Source organism: Vombatus ursinus, unplaced genomic scaffold, assembly GCF_900497805.2.
Source record: "Vombatus ursinus unplaced genomic scaffold, bare-nosed wombat genome assembly UNPS02012515.1, whole genome shotgun sequence".
Classification (NCBI taxonomy): Eukaryota; Metazoa; Chordata; class Mammalia; order Diprotodontia; family Vombatidae; genus Vombatus; species Vombatus ursinus.
In genome coordinates, this window is record NW_020952293.1 from 2,050,570 (window position 1) to 2,070,218 (window position 19,649).

The following is a 19,649-nucleotide window of genomic DNA, read 5'->3' on the forward strand; positions in this document are numbered from 1 at the left end:
AAAAAAAAAAAAAGATTACATAATTGAAACGATAGTGCTAAAAAAAAATAGAAAAGAAATGAGAGCTATGAAAGAAAAATTGGAAAGTGAATTGACAGCTTGGCACAAGAGGTATGAAAAGTTATCTAAGCAACAGATCCTCAGAAAATTAGAATGGATCATACAGAAATTAGTGACTCCATGAGACAAGAAATATTCAAACTTAGATTTTAAAAAGTCACATTATAAAAATAAATAAATTTAAATTAGAGGAACAAAGAAGAAAGTGTTTTTTGCAACTGTGGGTAGAGAAAGCATGAGTAGACAAGGGATAGAGGAGATCATAAAAGAAAAATTAGCAATATTAGTTACATAAAATTAAAAAGTTTTGCATAAATAAAATCAGTACAATAAAATTAGAAGGGAAGTGGTTATTTGGGAAAAATCTTTGCAGCAAGTTTCTATAAATAAAGGTATAACATGTAAGATACATGAAGAATTGTTTCAAATATATAAGGATAAAAGTCATTCTCCAATATGTTAATGGTCAAAAGATGTGATCAAAGCAATTCTCAAAGGTAGAAATACAGATGTTGAACAGCCACATGAAAAACCATTACAAATAAGTAGAGAAATACACTTTAAATCAACTCTAAAGTTCCACCTCACCCATCAGATTGCCAAAGGTGACAAAAAAAAAAGGAAAATAACTTGTTGGAAGGGATGCAGAAAGACAGGCACACAATTGCATTCTGAAAAGCAAATTAAAACTATCCTCCAAAAATCATTAAACTTGATCCATTACACTACTATTATGCCTAATGCAAAGAGAACAAAGAAAGAGGTCAAAGATCCCTATATTTTTTGTTTTTATTTTTTGGCTAGGCAATGGAGTTAAGTGACTTGCCCAGGGTCGCATGGCTAGCAATGTGTTTGAGATCGTATTTGAACTCAGGTACTCTTGACTCCAGGGCCAGTTCTCTATCCACTATGGCATCTAGCTGCCCCCAAAGATCCCTATATTACAAAAGGATTTATAGCAATTCTTTAATGTAAAAAAGGGCTGGAAACAAAGTCAATGGCTTCACAAATTATGGTATAATGGAATGTTATTGCACTGTAAGAATGATGGAAAAGGGTGGCTTCAGAAAAAAGGAGTGGGGACTGATAGAGCAAAGAGAGCAGAACCTGGGGAACAATTCCTACAATAACAACATTGTAAAGACAAACAATTTTGAAAGTCTAAAGAACTCTGATCAATGCAGTAACCAGCCATAACTCCCAGGGACTGATGTTGAAAGCCTTCTGCCAGAAAGGTGATGGGGTTAAGGGGGTGCACAATGAGACCTACGATTTTGGGCATGGCAAATGTACAGATGTGTTTTGCTTGACTATGCTTATTGGTTACAAAAGATTGTGGTTTTTCTTTCCTGGGGAGGGATGGGGGGATGTTGAGAGGCAAAAAAGAGCTATCGATAATATTGCCAAAAAGGAAAGAAAAGAGGGTCATTGAAGCATCTTTTTAAATGCACAGAAGAGGAAAGATGTTCAGAAGGAAACAGACAAGCCAGTTGTTTTTGTTTGTTTGTTTTTAAGACTGGATCTCCCTATCATTTTTAGGCTGGAAATACAGGTGCTACTGATGGGCCAATCCCAACTCTAATTGGCACAAGAGCTTTGTCCTGCTCTAATTCTGACCTGGGCCATTTGCCTGCCCTCAAGCAACCTGGTAGCCCCTCACCCCAATAAGATTAACTTATGAGTGGTTTAGTCTAGGACAAATGCCCGGGTTCCATGAGGCTTTCTTTATCTGTGAAGCTGGAAAAAAAAAAGCTTAAAATATCACAAAGTTCTCTAAGCTCCACCCCCTGCCCTTGATTAGTAAGCTAGGAGGGTAGTTTCCCAGCCAGCTAAAATCGATGTATTCAATTATCCATAGGTTTGCCCTCCACCCCCACCCCCACACACACCCCACACCCCACACCCCACACCCCACCCCATCCACCGCCATCAACTCTCCACAGCAAAACACAAACTCAGAATGCAATGAGATCATCTTTAGCTAATAAGTTATGGTTTAAAAATGTAAATAACCAGTAAATAAAATTTAAAACAGAAAAGAAACACTTAGTAATGAACCATGCTACTCATTGCATACAGCAGCAAAACAGAAGAGAGAAATAGAGGGTGACAGAGATTCTCCAGTGTTCTGGTTCTCTGAGTAACCATAATTCAATCAGTTTTTGCTGGATTCTCTCAATTAGCCAAACTGTGATCTGAAGAAAGCTACAAGAGGTTTAGAAGCAGTCTTTTGCAGAGCATCTTCCCCCTTTGCTGCTGGGGCACTGCCAACCTCATTTTCCAACTCTCTTCCCTCCTGAGCTTCTCCAAGAGATTTAAAAGGTGCCACCATAAAAGAAAACTCTGCCCTCAGGCTCCAATCTCTTGATAACCTCCTCTCTTCCAGAGCCAGGAAGAAATGTATGTCCCAGGGTCTTTACCAAATTAGGTCCCCTCACAAGACTGCCAATCCAAGCCTTCCCAGAAGTACTATTATATTATTATATTATATATATATAATCATATAACATTATATCAGTTACATACTTTTGTTTTTAAAAAAAGCAAGCTGTAATACAAATTTGTGATTTCATGTATAATTCTCTTTTTTAGCTCTGTTTTGTATATGGAAATGTTCTCTCTCCCTCTGTGTGTGTGTGTGTGTGTGTGTGTGTGTGTGTGTCTCTGTTTCTCTGTCTCTGTCTCTCTGTCTCTATCTCTGTCACTGTCTCTGTCTCTCTCTGTCTCTCTTTCTGTGTGTGTCTCTCTCTCCCTCTCTCTATCTCTCCCCCTCTCTCCCTCCCTCTCCCTCCTTCCCTCTATATGTGCATATGTATGTCCCTTGAATTCAGAATGAAAAAAAGTTTCTTTAAAAAATGTCTTTTAACCAAAAAAATTAAGAATATATGATCCTTAAAAGTAGAGATTGTTTCATTGTACTGGAACATAGGAGGTGCTTGATAAATGATGTTAATTGGAAAAAAAGAAGAAACGACACCCCTGAGAGTAGAGTGTTTTTGTACTTCTATCAAAAGGCTCCTGCCATCTGAGAGCCAGGTAGCATAGTAGAAAGTGCACTGGATTTGGAGTCAAAGGATCCAGATGTGAATGGTGGCCCTGATACTTAGTACATACGTGACCTTAGAAAGTCCTGTCCCCTTTCTGGCCCTCGGTCACATGAAGGAGTTGGACTAGATGACCTTCTAAGTTACCTCCATCTTTAAACCCTATATTCTACTGACGCCCATGGATTACAGAGAAGAAAAGAACTTTGTCTGAACCCACAGGATCGAGGAAGAAGGATGGGAATCCATGGCAACGGAACCAAAGGGTGTGTTCCTGTGACTTTTGTGTCCTTAGCAGGCACCTCGCTTCTAGAAACAAAAACTTGGCCGCGCAGGTTGGGCGCCAGCTCTGCAGAGTGAAGAGCTTGGGGCCCCCCAAACCCTTCTGCTGACTTGGAGACGTTCTGCCGAGTGGGTGCCGTCCTCAAGCTGAAGAAGCCACCCTGGGCCCGCGTGCTATTGGCTGTGATGGTGCCGGTGAACGTGGACACCAGAAACCAGTGGCTGTCTTAGCACAGAGTAAAGAAGCTCTACATGATGGAGGGACTTGCGTCCAGTTTCCTGTTTACAATGGGAGGTTCAGGTTTCATAATCCTAGACCGATCCAATGCTCCAAATACTCCTAAGCTCATTAGGTGGTTTCTTCTATTCATTGGCATCTTCTGTGTCCTTTTGAATTTCTTCATGGAGAGAACGCTCATGAGAATGAAGCTGCCTATCTACTGGGTAGGCAGTACCGTTTTTGTGAAGGTACAACAGTAATTGAATTCATTCCTTTTAATGACGTTTCAAAGGCCATCCCAGAACAAAACTTGGAACACGGATTGTCTGTCTCAGAATGACGCGAGGAAAAGTCTGTTGTAAAAATGCAAACAGTTTAATCCACCTTTTAGAAAAAACCTTTTTGGTCTCGTTGGCATGATAAGCTAATTAATGATCATAATAGTAATAACACTGAGGTTCTTCCATGTTGGCTTATAACTCATGTTAAGTAGTCATATCTGTCCTCTTTGGTTTTTCCCCATTTCTGAGAGAAAATATTTTTACTTGTATAATGAAAGTGTAGGGCAAACTATTTCATTCTTTTCTACAAGCCCATTTGTAAATTTTACCTTGCCATGAAAAGATACTTCTCATGAAGATGTGTATAAGTACATTCAGGGAGCTAGATAACTTGATCGAGGGCATCAGTTTTGCCTGGACCCTACATTGTTTTAAGTGTAGTTCTCAAAGTCGGTGATCTTATGTGAGACTGCGTTTCCTAAACAATAAGATGTGTGAAAGGAACCAAAATAAATCACTGTTTCTACTGGCAAAAAAAGAAAGAGGACTTTCCACTACTCCCTACCATTAGGTGGTGTCCTGGTAGCTTAGTGGCTGGGGTACTGGAGTCAGAAAGACCTGAGTTCAAATCCTGTTTCAGATATTCACTAGCTGTGTGATGTTGCAAATTTCCTTTTCTGTAAAATGACGATAATGATAGAACCTACCTCACAAGGCTAGATGAGGATCAGACGAGATGACGTTAAAGCATTTTCCAAACCTTAAGGCTCTACATGAATGCTAGTTGTTATTATTAAACATTTTACTGACGCTTGATGCTTTTTTATACATCCCTCTCCCTTTCCAGCAGCTAGGTGGCGCCATAGTGCACAGAGTGCTGGGCCTGGAGTCAGGAAGACTCATCTTCCTGAGTTCAAATCTGGCCTCAGACACACACTAGCTGTGTGACCTGGGCAAGTCACTTAACCCTGTTTGCCTCAGTTTCCTCATCTGTAAGATGAGCTAGACAAGGAAATGGCAAACTATTCCAGTATCTTAGCCAAGAAAATCCCAAATGAGGTCACCAAGACTCGGGCCCAACAGAAACAACTAAACAACAGCTCTGTTTCTAGTGAAACTTCTTCCAACCCCCACCAAAGAACCCTATCATAAATCACATGAAAGTATAGTTCAGCAAAACACGCTGACAACTTATCTGACAACTTATGCCTTATCCTCCACCTACAGCCCCCTGACCTTTCTGATGAGAAGAGAGGACAGAAGGATGCTGAAGTCTATCCTTAAGTCAGATTGGTCTTTTAGCCTCTTCTGAACACACACACACACACACACACACACACACACACATACACACACACATACACACATACACACACACATACATACACACACACACACACACACAGAGTTCCAGTGAGTCTCTGATCTACTAATCAAACTTAAATATCTAGTAGCCAGCACCTACCAGACAATTCTGATTTTCAGGCCCTACCTCTTTTTTAACTGATATCCAAACTATGAAAAGCAAAACAGCCTAAAAGAATGACTATGATTGACACTGCCTGCAGTTGAGTATTTGTTCACAGAACTTTGTCTCCATTTCAAGTGGCCTTTACATAATCATGTGTTTGGTTCATTCTGCATCCCCACAGTTCCACACAGACTTCTTGGAATCCTTCACTTCCAACCCTCCTTATATCACAGTATTACTCATAAGCCATAATCTATTGGGTCACTCTTGGCTGTTGAGCACATGATTTGTTTCCAACCTTTATAAATAGGGGACTACTGTGAATATTTTTGTACAGTTCTGTGCATTTTGATTGTACATGACTTCGTTGAGTTATGAACCCAAGAGAGCTACTGTTATTTCAAAGCATATGAAGCTTTTGGAACTTTTCTTACATAATCCAAACATGTTTTCCAAAACAGTTGGTAGCTAGTATTTATAGAGTACTTTAAAGATTACAAAGCACTTTACAAAATATTATCTGATCCTTACAACACCCCTGAGAGGTAGGTGTTCTTATTATTCCCAATTTATAGATGGGGAAACTGAGGCAAACAGTTTAACTTGCCCAAGGCCACGTAGATAGTATCTGAGACCGGATTTGAAGTCAGGTATTCCTGATGCTAAGACTATTCACTTCACCCACCTGCCTGCATAGTTCTAACTTGCAGTGAATGATATGTCTATGATCCCACATCCCTACCAGTATTTAATTTTTTCATCTCATCAAGCCCTTCCAACTTCAACATAAAGAGTATTAAAAGTGTTGGACACTCACAGTTCCTCAGGCATTATTAGCACCGTGCACGTACTCTGCTATGCCCTTGTCACACCTACAAGCAGATCAGACTAGATCAGGGGTGGGGAACCTGTGGCCTCGAGGCCACATGTGATCCTCTAGGTCCTCAAGTGCGGCCCTTTGACTGAATCCAAACTGCACAGAACAATTCATGTGGACCTAATGCAATGTGTTTCTCATCTGGGGAGTTGGCTTGGAGCAGCTACCCCAGGGTCCTAATCTATGCAAACCAGTAATCAATAGGCAGCTAAGCCACCCTGCAAACTACAGGAGCATACTTGAAGCACTCCTAGCTCCTAGCCCTGACATGCCCTGAGTCCCTTGGGTTCACATCCCAAATCTGGAGGCATAGATTAATTCTCTAAAAATAGTCAGTTATATCAAATGATTCTAGCTTCTACTTACTTCATCTGTAATCTGTTTCCCTTCTCAAAGTGGCCCCAAAGAATTCGCTCACTTGGCACTTAGATTAACGAATTTACAAAAGGAATACAGAATGTAAATTATAATCACATCGGCTTCTAAAATGACAGAGAAAACCACAGACATTGCTGCTCCAATTTGCAAATCCCCCACCTCTCTTCAGCATCCAGCGTTCCTGACCTTCAGAATGGGGACAGATCCAAAGGCTTTTTCGCTACTATTTTTCCTTTTGGTAAATGAATACTCCCAATCAATTTTAGCCTTAAGGATGAAGTGAAGGGAGGAAGGAGCCATGTTTTCAGCAAATGATAGACTACCTCACTGTAAACAACTCCTCCTGGCCCCCTATCACCAGGTAAACTGGTGGGAAGACAACTTCCAGGCACTTGTCAAAGCCGTCCCTTCTCCACCTATCTTCCCAGTGAGTAGCAGCATCTGCTAGAAACCGGAGGAGCTTATTTCTGTGTCACCTCATCTCCAGCCTCTGGGGAGAAGAGGAACCAGAGCTTTATCTCCTATAGTGCGAGTGCCCCCAGGACAGCCAGGGGCCCTCAGGGCGGACTTTCACCTGTGCCAGCACAAAGCAGCTCCCACCCCCTGCTGCCTGCCCAGTCTCCCAACTGGCATGTGGAGAACCTTCGGTGCAACGAGGATCGGCCTTCCCATTAGCCTCAGGCCTTCCACCTCCTATGGCGCCTGTCCCTTGTGGGAAGAGGAGAGTTAATAGTAAGCAGAAATTCCTTCTCCTGCTACATGGTTTCTTGCCTAATGTCCAGCCTTTGGAGGGAAGAGGAATAATGAAATTGGGCTGACCATCTAACTATGTGCCTTCTATCTCATGCTGTACTTCTATCCAGCCCAATCTCCAGCTTCCCTTGGGAAGAGGAGTAGTGTCTTCCTCTCAGTGGTGAACATTCTCACATCTCCTATATAAAATCCTAGGCATCCCAGTGAGTCTGCGCCCCTGTCAGTCACCCTCCAGACTCCATCCCCCATCCTTATTGCCATTCTCCTCAAATCTCCCACCCCAAAGTTCCAACCAAACAAACACTACCCTCCTCTTTCACTGTGCCCTCTGGAATGCCTGTTCCATAAGCAACTACTTCCCTTCATCCTAAATCTTTTCCTCTCCTACTCCTTCCAACGAATAACTATTACTAAAACCCCACTCCCCCAGTGGCATAACCTCATCCCTGGCCACCCTTTCCAGTTCAGCTGCACCTGGCTCACAGTTTTTCTCTCCTTCCTAAACTGAGGCCATTACCGTGAGCTCTCTCTTCTCCCTCTTCTTCATCTCGTATCACCCATATCACTCAAATGTTTTTCACCACCATCTCAGGAATAAGACGCTCTGTCTCCCAACTCCAGGCATTTTTTCTGGCTGTTCCCCCATACCTGGAATGATCTCTCTCCTCAACTCTACCTACTAGCTTCCCTGGTTTCCTTTTAAGTCCCAACTAAAATCTCATCTTCCACAGCAAGCCTTTCCTAACCTCTCTTAATCCTCTCTCAATTATCTCCTGTTTATCTAGTATAGCTAGCTTGTTTGTAACTCTTTATTTTCCAGTTGTCTATCCTATTAGATTGGGAGTTCCTCACAGACTGCCTTTTGCCTCTTTTTATATTCCAAGCACTTAGCTTAGTACCTGGCACACAGTAGTCACTTAAATGTTTATTGACTGTGTATACACACACACACATTTATATGTATGTATATATGTATATACACATATTCTTCATGCATGATTCCTAAAGCATGCCCACTCTTCCCATGATTTTGTATGTATTAGTTCATTAGTATGTATTAGTATTTGTATGTATTTGCCCTGGGTTTCTAGGGGAGATGCTCCTTTGCAACTTTTATTTCTACACTAATTTATTAAATGCCTGTGCTTTGGGGGAAAGAATAAGAAGGAAAGGTCTTGCCAGAGCAGGACCAGAGTATAGCCTCTGTCAGTTGCTCTTATGATAGGCATTCCCCCCGTCCTTTCCATCTACACATTTGGGTTTATTTTTTTAACTCCTTTGGCACCCAAGATCCTGAAAATGCAGGGGGAGGACAGGTAAGTGTTGAGCAGCAAGGGGTCATAGCTATGACCTTAACGCTTCCAGGTCTTCATATTCATTTTGGGTATGGCCACAAGGAGATAATGATTTTTCGGTTCTAACTCGCTGTCTCTCCTGCTCTGTCCCTGTGACCTCAGGTGACCTTCCGCAATGAAGTAAGCAATGAGTACCTCTTCTACTTGGTGACTTTCAAGGTCCTCTCCAGCGGGATCATTAAGACAATCGAGATGAGTACCTTTGTTCGGCAGAGCACCTCGGCCTCTATCAAGGTGGAAAACCCCCTCCCTTACTCTGTTGTCTTCACCACGGACTGCCGAGTGCCTGATATCAGCATACCCTCCCAGTTTGCAGTGCAACCCAATTCAGAGGTATGGAGCACAGCCACCTCTGGGGCTCTTGGCATCCGGGCTTTTTGCTTGTGACATTATCATTGTTTGATTGGTTAGGATCTGGAGTGATTAGCCAAACAGTGGGTTCATTTGCTTAGAGCAAATCTCTCTCTTTTTTTTCCCCACAATTCTAGTCCTGTAGAAGTGGTTGAAGTTGCTTAATAATGATTGAAATGATCAAGAAAGGGACAGGATATGAGGTTTTGACCAACTTTTGGGGGGGGAGGAGGGAGTCTGTTTTCTTTTAGTATCTACCATTAGTGATGCTCCAGGAACAGGCAAAGCCTCCACCAAGTAAGGTTTGGTGTCTTGCATTTGTAATATACATGGAATGAGCTACTTGGCCTGTAGCCTCTAAGTTGCTGTGAGTTAATATGAAAAAGGCAGAAGCATTTTATTAGATGAAGAGCTCACAGATACAGGAACCCAAGATACCTTAGCTTGGAAAAGCAAGTCATTGAGTCCCCAAGTCAATCCCAAGCACATGCCATAAGGAGCAAGCAGCTGCCACCAACTTGAGGACAGTCATACCCTCTCTGGGCCCAACCCTACAGTGAAGAAGGCTAGAATTCTCTGCTTGACCGGAACTTCTTTCTTCTCTGTCAGGGTATGGTAACATTTGATTTCCAACCTCTGAAAGCCGGAGAGACCACCGGGCGACTGAGTCTACACCAGGGTGACTTGGGCATCTACCATTATGAACTCAATCTTAAAGCCATCCCAGGCCGGCCTGAGAAGCCCGTCTACTTCCAGGCTGCCCTGGGAAGCAGCCAGAACGTTAATGCCAAGTTCATGAACTACACCCGTCAGAAGGCAGAATATTCATGTAAGGTGAGTGAGCTGGCCCACCTCCTTGGGGCCAGAAGCTCAGGCTCCAAATGACACATTAAGAAGGGCACAGAAGCCCTAGGAAGCTAAAGTTCAGAGAAACTTGGACTTCTCTTCTCACACAGGCACCTGAGGCAGATCAGAACTAGAAATTTCCAGAGCAGGTTAGCCTAACAGCAGGTTAGCACCCAATCTAATGTCTCCTTCTATTCCCTGGCCACCACTGGTCTGCTCAGTCCACCAAGTGGGACACACACACACACACACCTCCAGTTTTGTTGCCCCCAGCAGGCTCAGTGGGTCACTTCAGACTGATCAGGTGGAGAAAATGCCAAACCCACCCCTCTACAAACCAACCAAGCCTTATCTACTTCTACCAGTTTTTTGGTGAGTTAGACATAACAGATTCAAGTCCACTGACTAGAGAGTAAACTTCATTGACTGCGACCAGGTTCTGGATAGAAAAGCCTTTATAACATAAGTAAAAATAAGTAAAATAAAAATAACTCCTCAGTAGGATAGATAATAAAAGCCAATACCCAATGAGAAATCTCCAGCATCAGCTTCCTTTCCCCTTTCTTCCAGGCCAGGGGGGTCAGATTCCAACAGAAACGGGGACCACTGACCTGTACAGAAGGAATCCCTGTGGGCTACAGCTTGACTTAGAGAACCATAGAGTTTATCTATGTTTTATCGGATTTTTATTTATTTAGTTTAATATTTCCCAAAGGCATTTTAATCTGGTTCCGGAGCACTTGGGAGTGCTGTGGAGGAGGCCGCATATTTGACATCCCTAGTCTGTCCACAGTTTGAAAGTAGACCATCCCAGTGACTCGTTGCTTTTAAAATTCACACGGTTTGAGACAACATAAAACAAACACTGGACAAATTCAGATAATGCCAAGTCACAAGGTAGTTCACCGCTACTTCCTTTCACCATCCCAGGAACAATGTAAAGATTAATGTTACTCTAATGGATCTCTAGGAGGAGTCAGCTCTTGGACAGATCTGGGATAATAGGATTCAAATGAGTTCTCTTGCATCTCAACTCGCTAAGGGATCTCCAAGAATGGATATACACTCCCCATCTCATTTACCTTTGTGTACTGTCTTACTTTTCAGCCTAAACATTTGCCAAGACTTTTTCTCTGATTCTGGGTTTTCTACATGCTCCCATTTCAGACTGACAACCCAGATTTCCACGTGGAGAAGGTTGTCAGCGCAGCACCAGGAGCCCAAGGAGGCACCGAAGTCAATGTGGAAGTCAACTTTGAACCTAGCCGGCTAGGTGAAATAAGGGGCATGCTCTATCTCTCCTCTCCCGTGGGAGGGGAATACACTATCCCACTCATTGGACTGGCCCAATACCCCAAACCCCAGGGTCCCATCCAAATCAAAGCGGGTTCCAGCACCGTCATCCCCTTTAAAAACGTATTCTACCACCAGATGTCCTATTCCTTCATTGTAGAGAGCCCATTCTTCTCTGTCAAAGCCATCGATATTGTGCGCTCTAAGAAAATCAACAACATTACTGTCTCCTTCGAAGGGAACTCTTTAGGCCACAAATCTCCCATTACCTCCAAGCTCACTGTGTCCTGCCTCAATGCAACGGGCAATGAAGCAGGAATCAAGTGGATCTATTATCTGAAAGGGGTCACCCCATAGAATTAAGCAGGATTCAATTGCTTATAAACTAACAAAAGCCCTTTCCCTTGGTCCTCTGGCACCATCAGTATTTTGTGAACTCTTAGACTCCCCACCCCCACCAAAGCCCAAACTCCACATGGTTCCCTCTTTCTAAAGCCCCAGGCTCTTGGCAGTGAAGAAAAACAGGGGGGAGACAAGCCCTCTTAAAACTCATCAGTTGTTGACCAAATTCACTAGGGATTATATGTGTCAACCCTATAGGGTTTTTCCTAACAAAGAATAACAGAAGTTGGGGACTATAAATGTAATATCTTAGCCCCCGTTTTTCTTTGCAGTATACAAGCACCTATCAAATATAGTATCTACTCACAGTCATATGAAGATCTAGTTTGTGGGGTTTTTTTTAATTTTAAATTTTAAATGATTTGGTTATTTATGAACTGTAGACTTTTCTACAGATCTCTGGAAATCCCCTTCCCCTCCCCCAACCCCAACTATCCAATAAAGATATCAGTTATTAAGAAAATATTGTGTTACTACCCATAAGCCTCCACTCAGTAGTGTATCCCATCACTCAGCATCCCAAGTGGCCACCCACCGGTATCTGCATGCCCTTAGCCAGCGCTATGTATGTTTAGACACAGCATGAACCCCAAAAATGGTCAGATTATTAAAAAAGAGACAAACCAATGCCCCGCTTTCAAACAAAGGTGTTTTGACGGGATGGGGGAATTGCTCTAGGGCCTGCCCACCTGCTTGTCACCTTCAAGCCTGCTTTCTAGTTCTTATTCCTCTCAGGCCTCCAGTTATCTCTGTCCCCATCACAGGTCATCCCTGGAAAATACCATGGGTCCAAACTTGCTGCAATGTAGCTTCGTTCCCTGTAAGTCATGCACCAAACCTGCTGTGTGGCCCAGTGGTGAGAGCTGTGGAAATAGGGGAGGACGAAAGCTCTTTCTAGCCCCTGGACTCCTGGAGCCATCCACGGGCCAATTGGAATTGGGCAGAGATCTGGTGGGCCAGAGCGTTCGTTCCCCTGTAGTGGTGAAAACGCTAAGGGAGAATGCCAGGAGCAGAGTGGCTTCAAAGGCAAGAGTCTGTCACCTCGAGGAGTGAAGCCCAGGTATCTCCTCCTCACCTTAGATCATAAATCTCCTTCTGAAAGGACGCACACCAGTGCAATATTTTGAAGGTAGAGCTGGTTTACAGAAATAAAGAGCGAACATCCAGGTCAGAAACTTTTAGCAACTATTACAACACTAATAAGCCCAAAAGGATATACATTGCCCTGGGTCATCTCAGACACATCACAGTTTTCCCCTGGGACCCAGAAGGATGATCAATATAAAATCTTCCATCGTTGTATTTCCTGCCAATTTGAGGGCAATCGTCCATTCTCCTGGTAATTTCCCCAGTACACCCCAGAATGTACTTTTCTGTTGTCCCCCAAAAACAGGCTTCGAAAATAAAGACGTTTATGCAAATCCTAAGTCCGGGGATAGCTTAACTTCATTCACAGCCAGAGGCAGAAGAGATGAAAGTTAGGATTGAGACTTCTAGGATGAGGAAGAAAGCCCTGGGCCTCTGTAAAACCAGCAGCTTTAGCATCCCTAATCAGAACCACAGACTGCGATTCAGCTAAACGGCATTAAACATAGTAACTTTAAGCTTTAAAAAGTGCTTTACAAATATCTCATCTGAGCCTCACAACAACCCTGTGAGGTAAATACTCTTATTAGTCCCATTTTGCAGATGAAGAAGCTGAGGAGAGGGTGACTTGCCCAGGGTCACACAGTAAATGTCTGAGGCAGGATTGGATTTCCAGACTCCATGTCTGGCACCTTATCATTATAATGTTTAGCTTCAAAGTGAACACAAAGAAAGGGGATAGGTCACGGAGGAAGACAGCAGGGCAAATCCCTGGGTTTAATTCTTAGCACCACATCTGACCTACTTTAGAGAGTTATATGGCACTTTGGAAGACTTCAAAGGGAAGGTACCTCACAGTTCTAAATTCTATCATTATCCCATGAGCCTAATAAATTAGGATTGGGCAAGCTAAGAGCACAACACTTAGAGACACAAGAAAGAACTCTTTAATATGACTTCTTATAAATGCATGAAGAGCCTGAGTAACTTCTCTAGTTCTGAGCCCTCACCCAAAGATCCAGGCACTTCAGTATCTGGCACCCCCACTGAGGCTAGTTATCAGTTTCCTTCCTAAGAACACAGGCTCACAAAGCTCAAAAGAGGAACAGTTTTTTTTTACATACTAATGAAACAGGTCACAGCTGAGCCCAGAAAAGTAACCATTTCTGGGATGGAGGTGTTTGCTAGACAACCTGTTTCTCTAATGCAATCAACTTGAATCTACCACCCCCACAAAAAAGTGAAGCTGTTGATACTCACCAGTGAACAACACACACTCCCAAGAGACCATAGAGCCTCAGTGACTTGCAACACTGTTGCAGGCAGGACTCCAGTACCCTGGCAGGCTTTGATCCTCCACATTAACTGTTCCTGCACAACACTGCTGGATCTCTGCAGTTCCTGACTCCCCACCACTTGTAGCAATGGGTCTCCTTTCTGAAACCCTCCTCTGGTGCCAGCAGGTAGTTTGGAGCATTCTCCCCGATGTCCAGCAGATGGCGCTCATTCCTTCCCACAGGGATTCTACCCCGCAGCCATTCAGAAAGTGCCCAAGGCTAGGAGGAACACTCTCCTCTTATACCTCACAAACCCGTCTCTGTCTCAAATGCCTAATGATTCAGCACCTTTTACCTTCTCTCTCCCTCTAGCACCAAGCACTCCCCAATTCCTTTGGCTGTTCAGAGGTTGTTTTTTTGTTGTTCAGTTGTGTCCAAATCGCCGTAACCCCATTTGGGGTTTTCTTGGCACAGATACTGAAGTGGTTTGCCATTTCCTTCTCCAGGTCATTTGACAGATGAGGAAACTGAGGCAAACAGGGTAAAGTGACTTGCCCAGGGTCACACAGCCAGTAAATGTTTGAAATTGGATTCAAACTCGATCGTCCTGACTCCAGGCTCGTGCTCTATCCTCTGAGCCACCTACCTGCCCGGGAGTCCCCTATTCAATTCCAACACCTCCTTCTTCCCCTTGGGCATATTTTTCAAATTACCCCAGGCTGCTTCATGTAACTCCTAGAAAAGAAAGAGCTGGAACTTGTGGGAAAAAAAAAAAGTTTTGTAGTTCTAACTATAGACACATTTTTTTAATGCCAGAAAATCTGACTTTCCTTGACATAATAACTGATATTTACAAAGTTTGCTAATATTTGCAAAGTACTATCCATACATTATCATATTGGACCTTCACAACAACTATGTGAGGTAAATGCTATTATTATTCCCATTTTACAGATAAGAAAACTAATCTCAGGTAGGTTAGATAATCATCATCCCATGACTAGTATGTGTCAGAGCTAGGATTCAAAGCCAGGTCTTTCCTGATTATTAATCCATCAATTTCACTATACCGTGGTGCTGCTCACCACAGATCTCACTTTCATTTTTCTCTTCCCCTATATTATTACATTACCCAACCTCAAAGACGTAGCAGAAGAGAATTGGTCACAGGCCCCCAATCAAATGAGCCTCCTTCCCTACCTCCCATCCACTTCATGAAATAGATATAAGGGGCAAGGCGCAGTGACAATGAGATATTAAACCATTCACCATTTAATTGCATTCATAACTTGTGAAGGGCAAGAAATCTTGAGTAGTCCATACCCTGAATGATTTGTTCATAGGCTGCAAAAGATAAGAAACCAGAAGTAGCCTCGACTCTAGAGAGGGTTCCTCCCTTTCAGAATTTGATGTACAAAACAAAGTATTATAAGTGTCAAAATCAGACGTTCATGCCTTTTATACTTGATTTTACTCTGTAAATGATTTTATTCTGTAACCATATTTTTTATTCTATGTAACAAACCAAAACACCTTCTCTGTTTCTAAGTGAAGAAGCTCTTGAATTCAAAAGCGCTCTCTCTCTCTTATCTCCCTTCCTCCCTCCCTCTCTCTCTCTTTCTTTCTCTCCCTCCCCCCTCTCCCTTTCCTTCTCTCTTCCCCCCATCTCTGTCTATCAGATACCAAAGGCTTAAGGTTTCCCACAATTGCTGTTAAAGAAAAATTCTGTTCTCAATATTTTCATAAAACATAAAGCCTTTTGAAAGGACCTCACTACTCACCTCCTGGTGTGAGGAAGGAGCTTGAAAAGGTGCCCTAAAAATTGTCTGCTTGACCTAACCTAACCCTAGCCTGCTTACTTTAGCAGGCAGGGATTCTACCCTGCAGTCAAACCACAAAAAATACAAAAACTTTTGTGAATTTGATTCCAGTCACCATCAGTACACGGAATGTGCACATGCTTAAGAATAACATGAAATCCAGTAGATCTGAAAGACAACTCTTGTGAGAGAGCTTAGCAGGTATTACATCCAAATAGTAGCCCTGAGAAAAACAAGGCTGGCAAATGAAGGCTAGTTTACCAAAGCCAGAGCTGGATACACATTTTTTTTCTGAAGTGGCTACAGAGATGCGGAGCATTGTGAAGCTGGCATAAGTTTTGCACTCAAAACTAATCCAGTCAACAAGCTTGTATGCCTCCCAAAATGAGTAAATGACAGGTTCATGACAATGTGATTGCCACTTGCAGGAAAGCACCAGGTCACCATCATTAGTGCCTATGCTCCCACCATGATAAACTCTGATGAGGTCAAAGAAAAATTTTATGAAGACCTGGAGACCCTCATCATCAGTGTGCCAAAAGAGGACAAGTTTATAATTCTGGGTGACTTTAATGCCAGAATAGACACAGACTATCAGACATGGCAGAGACTCCTCCTTGGGAGGAATGGAGTCAGAAACAGCAACAGTCACTTTCTACTGAAAACTTGTGCATCTCATGACCTCATTACCAACACTGTTTTTTGTTTACCTAAATACAATAAATCTTTGTGGGTGCACCCTCACAGCAACCATTGGCATTTAATAGACTATGCCTCTGTAAGAAGAGACAGACATGATGTGAGAGTGGTGAAGGTGATATGCAGCAGGAGTACTGTACTGATCATACATAGACTTAACCTCTCCAAGCTAAATATTCACATTCAACAGAAGCAGCAGCCCCAAGGCAACATTATTAGACTTAACGTCAACAGATTAGAGCACTTCCTTGTGCATGATCAGTTTGTTGCTAACTGGGAGAGAAAGCTGAGCCAACATAGCTGGTTAACAGTGGAGCAGAAAAGGAGTGGACAGATTTCAGAGATGTGGTGTACAGCACTGAATTCACCCACCTCAGCCAGAACAATGACAAGCATCAAGATTGGTTTGATGAGAATGATGGTCTGATAAATAAAACAAAAAGCTGATAAATAAAAAACGAGAACTCCACAGAGTTTACCAGCAGGATAATTCATCCATCTCTAAGAAGGCAGCATTTAATTCCATCAGAGTAAAGTGCAGGGGCAGCTAGGTGGTGCAGTGGATAGAGCTCCAGTTTTGGAGTCAGGAGGACCCGAGTTCAAATCCAGCCTCAGACATTTGACACTTACTAGCTGTGTGACCCTGTGCAAGTCACTTAACCCCAATTGCCTCACCAAAAAGGAAAAAAAAAAAAGCTTGTAAGAAAATTAAAGTGCAAGGGAAGCTTAGACAAATGCAGGATTCTTGTTTCACTAATAAGGCAGATGAAATTCAATTTTATGCTGATAGTGACAATCCAAAGTGCTTTTATGATGCCTGAAGATTATTTATGGGCCCAAAACCTATGGTACATCTCAACTACTCAGCACTGATGGAGCCACATTGGTTAGTGATAAGGACATGCTCCTGGAGCAATGGGCTAAATACTTCCATAGTATTCTCAACAGACCATCATCAATAACTGCCGAAGCCATTGATCATATACCTCAGGTTGAAGTCATTTTATCTCTAGCCAAACTTCCAACTGAAGAAGAGTTTCTGAATGCCATCAGGCTCCCCTTGTGTGGCAAAGTGCCTGGTGCTGATTCTATTCCAGCTGAAATTTACAAGGCAGGGGGTCCACTGCTCATACAAAAGCTGACCAAAATCTCCTGGGTTATATGGCAACAGGAGGTTATTCCCCTGGAGCTCAAGGATGCCATCTCTATAAAGAGATGTCCATCTCTGTAAAGGAAAAGGAAATAGTTTGTTCTGTGACAATCATAGGGGGATCTTTCTCTTAGTCATTGCCGACAAGACTCTTGCCAGAGTCCTCCTTAATAAGCTGATCCTTCACCTGGAAGATAGTCATCTACCCAAGAGCCAATGTGGCTTCTAAAAGAGCCAAGGAACAGTCAATATGATGTTTGCTGCCTGACAACTCCAGGAGAAATGCCAGAAGCAGAACAGAGGTCTGTACACAACATTTGTTGTTCTGACCAAGGCCTTTGATACTATCAGTCATAAGGGCTTGTAAAAGATTATGGTAAAATTTGGTTGCCCAGAGGATTTCATCAGCATTGTACACCGGGCATTCCATGATGGCATGCTTAGACAGGTTCTGGCTAATGGACAATGCTCTCATGTTTTCTCAGTCACCAACGGAGTGAAGCAATGCTTGCTCCCATGCTTTTTAGCATGATGTTTTCAGCAATGTTGTCAGATGCCTTCAATGAGGACAAAAATAGCACCAAGGTCTGCTACCAAACTCCCGGTAAATCATTTAACTTGAAAGGACTACAAGCCAGGACTAAAGTGGAAGCAGAGTTGGTACATGACTTTTTTGTTCCCAGATGACTGTGCACTCAATGCAGCCTCTAAGGATGAGACGCAACAGAGTATGGATCAATTCTCTGCCATTTGGCCTAATTTTGCCCTAACAACTAACACTAAGAAAACAGAGGTTCTCCACCAGCCAGCACTGCACTATCCATACATGGAACCAGCTGTCACAGAAAATGAACTAGACAAGGAAATGGAGAACCACTCCAGTATCTTTGCCAAGAAAACCCCAAATGGGATCACAAAGAGTTGGACAGAAAAAAAAAATGACTAGGAAATGAAAACATATATATGTGTGTGTGTATGTTCGTGTGTATACATGCATGTGTGTATAAACAGAGATAGACAGACAGGTAAGCAGGATGCAATGAGATACATAGAAGTATCTCTTTGTATCTCACCATATCCTCCATCTATGTGTGCATCATTGTATCCAGATCTTTGTTTGCATCTATACTACCCAGATCATTCTCCCTCCTATGTCAAGAGTTCAGTACCCAACATATTTCCTTCCTTTAAACTCCGCTGTCTGTCCTCAAACCAGTGCAGCACCTGAGCTTACTCTCCCTCAAATAACACAATGGCACCTCCAGACAAGGCTACCAAAGTTCAAGACAGAGTATCCACATTCACACTAATGTGTCTACCTTTATTATTTAGCCATAAGACACAATTCAAAATTAAAGCATTAAATGAAATGGTATAGCAAAAAGAATATCAGTAAAATATTTTTTCATAGAACCTAAGAACACTCAATTAATACCCCATCAGTGGGAAGTTAACACACATAGGAACTCACATGGACAGCCACATGTGATCAGTACATACACATGGAGGGGTATACGTATAAGGGAAATATGGTCAGGATATACACGGAGAAACAACACACCTTTGATGCTGCAGGGCCATTGAAGTCACCTGCTCATGCCATCACGCTGCTCCTGCTAAGCCTGATCCCCACCAGTTTATGCCAGGCCTATTTCCTCTGCTGGATACATCTCCAACTGGATGTCACTTGACTAGAAATATAGTCTCTCCCAGATGGTGATCCCCTGGGATTGTCTCTGCCAGGCACTGACAGGTGGGATACATAGTCTCCACTGGTCTCTGCCAGTACAACTACATTGGATATTTGGTTGTGGGCCCTGATACCAGGGCACGGCTTTGGTAAGAGTCCATGGTTATAGAGCTATAGAAATAGAATTCCTCATGAGAAGAGTAGGTTCTGTTCTGCTCTTTTAATTTAAAGCCTCAAAGATTTGCACAGCTCTTTCAGAAAAACAGCGCCACATCTGGAGTCAGGAAGACCTGAGTTCAAATCCAGCCTCACGT

The 19,649-nt window shown here is 42.8% G+C and overlaps 1 protein-coding gene across 1 annotated transcript in view; it reads left to right on the forward strand.

Moving 5' to 3' along the window:
• HYDIN (HYDIN axonemal central pair apparatus protein) overlaps window positions 1-12,076 on the forward strand; it is a 470,364-nt gene extending 458,288 nt beyond the window's left edge. The window contains exons 84-86 of the mRNA XM_027857914.1: window positions 8,824-9,054; window positions 9,682-9,906; window positions 11,086-12,076. Of these exons, the coding sequence (XP_027713715.1) occupies window positions 8,824-9,054; window positions 9,682-9,906; window positions 11,086-11,568 (939 nt within the window). The 3' untranslated portion in view covers window positions 11,569-12,076. The remainder of the gene's footprint in view (window positions 1-8,823; window positions 9,055-9,681; window positions 9,907-11,085) is intronic.
• The last annotated feature ends 7,573 nt before the right edge of the window (window positions 12,077-19,649 follow it).